The 5,764-nt window shown below is 52.0% G+C and overlaps 1 protein-coding gene across 1 annotated transcript in view; it reads left to right on the plus strand.

Moving 5' to 3' along the window:
• The window catches only part of PRPF31 (pre-mRNA processing factor 31), a 17,648-nt gene that overhangs the window by 1,372 nt on the left and 10,512 nt on the right, over nt 1-5,764 (plus strand). Inside the window, exons 2-5 of the mRNA XM_017497940.2 lie at nt 904-1,088; nt 1,202-1,262; nt 4,162-4,245; nt 4,701-4,798. Coding sequence (XP_017353429.1) covers nt 912-1,088; nt 1,202-1,262; nt 4,162-4,245; nt 4,701-4,798 — 420 coding nt within the window. The 5' untranslated portion in view covers nt 904-911. The remainder of the gene's footprint in view (nt 1-903; nt 1,089-1,201; nt 1,263-4,161; nt 4,246-4,700; nt 4,799-5,764) is intronic.

The following is a 5,764-nucleotide window of genomic DNA, read 5'->3' on the forward strand; positions in this document are numbered from 1 at the left end:
AGATTCACAATTTGACTCATGCAGTTTATAAATGAAAGAAAGGCCGGGTGTGGTGGCTCACATCTGTAATCGCAGCACTTTGGGAGGCTGAGGTGGGTAGATTGCCTGAGTTCAGGAGTTTGAGACCAGCTGGGCAACAAGGTGAAACCCCGTCTCTACTAAAATGCAAAAAATTAGTTGGGCATGGCACCGTGCGCCTGTAATCCCAGCTACTCAGGAGGCTGAGGAAGGAGAATCACTTGAACCTGGGAGGCGGAGGTTGCGGTGAGCCAAGATCGTGTCACTGCACTCCAGCCTGGGCAACAAGAGGGAAACTCTGTCACAAAACAAAGAAAAAACCAAAAAATTAGCCAGGCATGGTGGCAGGTGCCTGTAGTCCCAGCTACTTGGAAGGCTGAGGCAGAAGAATCTCTTGAACCCAGAGGTGGAGGCTGCAGTGAGCCGAGATTGTGCCCCTGCACTCCAGCCTGGGTGACACAGCAAGACTCCATCTTTAAAAAATAAATGAAGATTAGCCCCTAGAACTTGCAAGTAAGCACATAGATAAGCTGGTGCAAGAGAGTATCTAGAGGGAAAGGAGGGAAACAATTTCAAAGTACGTTTTCAAGGCTAAAAGCAAGAAAGGAAAAAAAAAAGTTTCAAAATGCATTTGGAATCTAAGCCACTTGATTACAGGAAGTCTTAGCAGGGTGATGGTCACAGGGATATGCTGTGTCTTGCACACGCAGGAGCTGGAGACTGGACAGTGAACAAAACAAACTAAAGCAGCTGTCGATGTGGAGCCTGCATGCTGGTGGGATTGGTAAAGAAGGACCAAGGCCTTCTGGGGGAGAATCTTCTCAGTGATAAGGAGGGACTTTGTCAGGGCAAGTGTTTAGGGAACCCTACTCTCCCTCTCCACAGGCCTCGGGATGTCTCTGGCAGATGAGCTCTTAGCCGATCTCGAAGAGGCAGCAGAAGAGGAGGAAGGAGGAAGCTATGGGGAGGAGGAAGAGGAGCCAGCGATCGAAGATGTGCAGGAGGAGACACAGCTGGATCTTTCCGGGGATTCGGTCAAGACCATCGCCAAGCTATGGGACAGTAAGATGGTAAGTGGACAAGAGGCATGGATAGCAGGGGGCTCTAAACGGTCTCCCAGAAAGGGGTGATACAGGCTTCTTTTTGAAGAGTCCTGGATTCTGACTGTCCTCCTTTCCTGCAGTTTGCTGAGATTATGATGAAGATTGAGGAGTATATCAGCAAGCAAGCTAAAGCTTCAGAAGGTACTTCCTCCCCCTTCGTGCCCCTCCCCATCTCCTGACTCTTCTGCCAGGCCCCTTGGCTCCTTTGCTCCTTGTGGCTGGGTATATCTCCCTCTCAGCCTTTTCCAGAGCCTTCTCTTTTTCTTTTTTGTTCCTCCCCAACCCATTCCCTTTTCCACTAAACATATATTGCATCGTAAAGCTCATGCTTCTTAAGTCCTTACTGTGTACTGAGTTTACTAATCATGATAGGACTTAGCTTGAGGTTTCCCAGACTTCCCTGATTCACATGACCAGTTATAGGGTTTTGGCCACATCTAGAAGCCACTTGTCCTTTAATTGCTTAACATATTCTTTGAGTCTAGGACTTTTTTCTTAAATTTTATTTAAGAAGAAAGCAAATTGCTACCATGAATGGGAAACTGGTATCACTTGGTAAAGATAAAGTCAGCATATAAAAATAAATGTGTTACTCTTAAAGTATCATCTAAAACCTTTTCTCACTTCCAGATTTCCGGAACACTGGCTTATCTCTTGAGTAGTCAGACTAAGTCTTAGAGGGCAGTTCTGTTACCACTCCCATTCTCTTTTTTTTTATTTTTTCCTTTAGACAGAGTCTCGCTCTGTCGCCCAAACTAGAGTGCAGTGGTATGATTTTGGCTCCCTGCAACCTCCGCCTCAGATTCAAGCGATTCTCCTGCCTCAGCCTCCCGAGTAGCTGGGATTACAGGCATGCAACACCATGTCTGGCTATTTTGTATTTTTTTAGTAGAGACGGGGTTTCACCATGTTGGTCAGTCTGGTCTTGAACCTCTGACCTCAAGTGATCAGCCCACCTCGGCCTCCCAAAGTGCCAGGATTACAGGCATGAGCCACTGCTCCCGGCCTTCCCATTTTCTTGAATGGAATTTCTTGACAACAGGAAGCCATGGGAGGTTGCTGGGCAAAGAAGTGTGTGAGAGAGCAGAGGTTCAGGAGACCCACTGCCTACTATCTTTAACGTTTACCTGGGCACCCAGTTGAACCCCCCAGGTCTGTGCTTTAATGTGCTTAAGGTCTGGTGGAAGAGGCAGGCCAAGTTCCAGACAGCTGTCAGTGGGTGATACCAAGCTGGGGCCACTGGAGCCACAGGAGGGACTAGCTGACCCTGCCCCAGGGGTCAGGGAAGAATTGATGGCTGAACTGGACTCTACAGCATGAATGCACATGCCAAGCAAAGAAAGGGAGGAAGGGGGCCAGGAAAGAATGCCCAGGGCCTCAGACACTAGGAGTGAGAGGGCGGGCTCAGGAACATGCCAGATCCCACAGAGTTCCAGATGCCAGGCCGGGGAACTTCTCCATCCAGAGAGTTACGGGACACAGAAAGTGACATTTCCTGACGTCAGGCCAGGATCAGGGACGAGTCAGATCCCGCCATACCCTGTGTCTGGTTGGAGGGGTAGACATGAAACATTTCACAAGCACAGGTGGCAGGTCCTGTTTATTGGAGTGCACAAGTGCTGCAGGTACACAGAGGAGGCATCTGATCCTTCCGGAAAGGGAGGGAACGATTCTGAGTCACTGCCTGAGTCTTAAGGACTTCAAGAGACATTTGGGCATCAGGGTTAGGAGCACAGATTCTGAAGCCACCCTGCCTGGGGTCAGATTTAAGCTCTGCTGTCTACTGGCTCTGTGACATCAGGCAGTTAGTATTTGTATGACATTTAAACAGAGCATCACTTTTTGTTTGTTTTTTGAGACAGGGTCTCACTCTGTCACTAGGCAAGAATGCAGTGGCACAAACACAGCTCACTGCAGCCTTGACCATCTGGGTTCCGGCGTTCCTGCCTCAGCCTCCCAGGTAGCTAGGACCACAGGCATACACCACCATGCCTGGCTAATTTTTTTTCTTTAATTATCTGTAGAGATGGGATCTCCCTGTATCGCCCAGATTGCTCTCAAACACCTGGGCTCAAGCAGTTCTCCTGCCTGCGCCTCCCAAAGTGCTGGGATTACAGGTGTGAGCTACTGTGCCTGGCCCCCTATTACTAAAGCACAAAGAAGGGTTTTCTGGAAACAGACATGGGGAGAAGGAACAGCATATGCAGAGGCCAGGAGGGGCCAGATGCAGTGGCTCACCCCTGTAACCCACCACTGCGTGGGGCTAAGGCAGACGGATCACCTGAGGTTGGAAGTCCGAGACCAACCTGGCCAATGTGGTGAAACCCCATCTCTACTAAAAATACCAAAAAAAATTTAGCTGGGCATGGTGGCACATGCCTGTAATCCCACCTACTCAGGAGGCCGAGGCAGGAGAATTGCTTGAACCTGGGAGGCGGAAGTTGCAGTGAGCCGAGATGGTGCTCTGTAGCCTGGGCAACAAGAGCGAAACTCCGAGAAAAAAAAAAAAAAGGCCAGGCGGTGTGGGTGTCCAGGGCACTGCGATCAGTCCTTTATGGCTGGAGTGGAATACAATGGGGTATGATGAGAGGGAAGGGTGGGAAGGGCAGAAGCCAGGCCGCAGAGTTGCTGAGCCAGCAGATCGGACTGGACAGCTCCCTGTATGCCAGGTGCTGTTCTGGGTACTCGGGGTGCAGGTGTAGACAATGCAGGCACAGCACTGGTCCCTGCAGAACTTCGGGTGTTGGGGACACCATGACTATCAGTCTGGGGAGCTTGGTCATGAGCCTTAGGGCTGTGGGAAGCCAGAGGAGGTTCAGCTCCGGGGTAGAGGGGGTCAAGTCTAAACTGGTCTGGAGGGAGAGAGATTGGAGGCAGGAACACAAGATCAGGGACTCTGCAGACATCAGCCTGCCCCTGGTTTACTCTTCAGCCCCTCTTTCCTGACCCCCTCGCAGCCTCATCCTCCATCTCCCGCAGCTTCAGGACCCGGGAGGGCGTAGGGATTTAGATACTCACACTCCGTTCTGTGTCCTCACAGTGATGGGACCAGTGGAGGCAGCCCCAGAATACCGCGTCATTGTGGATGCCAACAACCTGACCGTGGAGATTGAAAACGAGCTAAGTGAGTGCTGGAGGGGAGGCAGACGCAGCCCCGTGTGACGCCCCTCATGCCCCCTCTCCCTTCTCCACTGGCCTTTCCCAGGGTCCTGCCCCTGAGCCCATGCTCAAATCCAGGTTCACCTGCTGTAACAGTGGTTTAAAGAAGGAAATTTGTTCTCCTCTTATGTATGAGTCTGAGCAAGCACTCGGGGATGGTGTGGCCTCAGCTCTTTCCATCTTGTTGTTCGTCCACCTGTTCACGGTGCAAGGTGGCTGCCCCACCTCCGGCCATCACCTCCGAATTCCCACGAGCAAGGGACTTCTTCTTCTTAAGAACATGTCACCACAGCTCACATCTTACAGAGCAGAACAAATTCCCGTGGTCATACCTAAAGGAAGAAGGGGAAATGGGTGTTAGGGCAACCAGCAGAGTCTACCTCCTGTCTTATCCGAGACTGCCTGTCCTGTCCACCCTAGACATCATCCATAAGTTCATCCGGGATAAGTACTCGAAGAGATTCCCGGAACTGGAGTCCTTGGTCCCCAATGCACTGGATTACATCCGCACAGTCAAGGTGAGCGCCGAGAAGGTGGGGTGCTTGGGAAGAACTGTGGCTTCTTGCCCGACTTCTGCCGGTGTGAAGGGGCTGGTGGGGCTCACTCTTGGACCCGCTCCCAGAGGCCTTGGGGTCTGGAGATGATGGAAGGAGTGGACGGTGGCTCAGTGGCCTGCTCTGCCCAACGTGGGAGTGACAGAAGCTGGACGGGACTTCCTCAGGGCTCCCCTCCTGCCCCAGTCTCCCAAGAGGGCTTCCCGCTGGCCTGACCTGTGCTGCTCCCACTGTGGTCAGAGCCGGCGGCATTGAAGTTGAGATCCGAAGGTTGACACGGGACAGGCACGCGGAGATTTGGGGGAGAGAGATGTTTAAGTGCAAAGAGCCCGAGAGGGAATAAGCCGGGGGGAGTGACGCGGGGAAGGAGGGAAGTGGAAGAGGTGCGATAGCGTTGGGCCTCTGGGTCTTATGAGAGAGCCAAGGAAGGGTTCAGGGAAAGAGGGGCAGGTGCACGTGAGGCAGGGAGAGGAGGAGGTCCCCACGCGTGTCCAGGGAAAGATTAGGATGGTGTAAAGCCACAGCCCTGAGGAGTTGTGGGGTGTCCCCTATAGCTATGCAGAAGATCCGAGAAGTAAAGAGACAGGACACAGAAAGACTGGAAAAGACAGCTGGGCTCAGGGGGCCACACCACTTATGAGCGGGGACAGGTGAGGGCCTGAACGTCCAGAAGCATCTGTATTATGTACAAGGCAGGGGGAAGGGTCGTGAGTGAGGTCACTACGGGCTGAATGATAAGGCATACATAATCACATGAGGAGCAAGCGAAGGGGCCACCCCATAAGGTCACCTAGTCAGAGAGGTGAGCCGTGCGCAGTAGTAGTGGGTCATGTACAGAGAAGGGGTCCATCCCCATTAGGTCACCGAGGCAAGGAGATGAGCTGTGTGCAGCAGGTTTTAGGTGCAATGCTGCTTTTTTTTTTTTTTTTT

Source organism: Cebus imitator, unplaced genomic scaffold, assembly GCF_001604975.1.
Source record: "Cebus imitator isolate Cc_AM_T3 unplaced genomic scaffold, Cebus_imitator-1.0 Scaffold235, whole genome shotgun sequence".
In the NCBI taxonomy this organism is placed as follows: Eukaryota; Metazoa; Chordata; class Mammalia; order Primates; family Cebidae; genus Cebus; species Cebus imitator.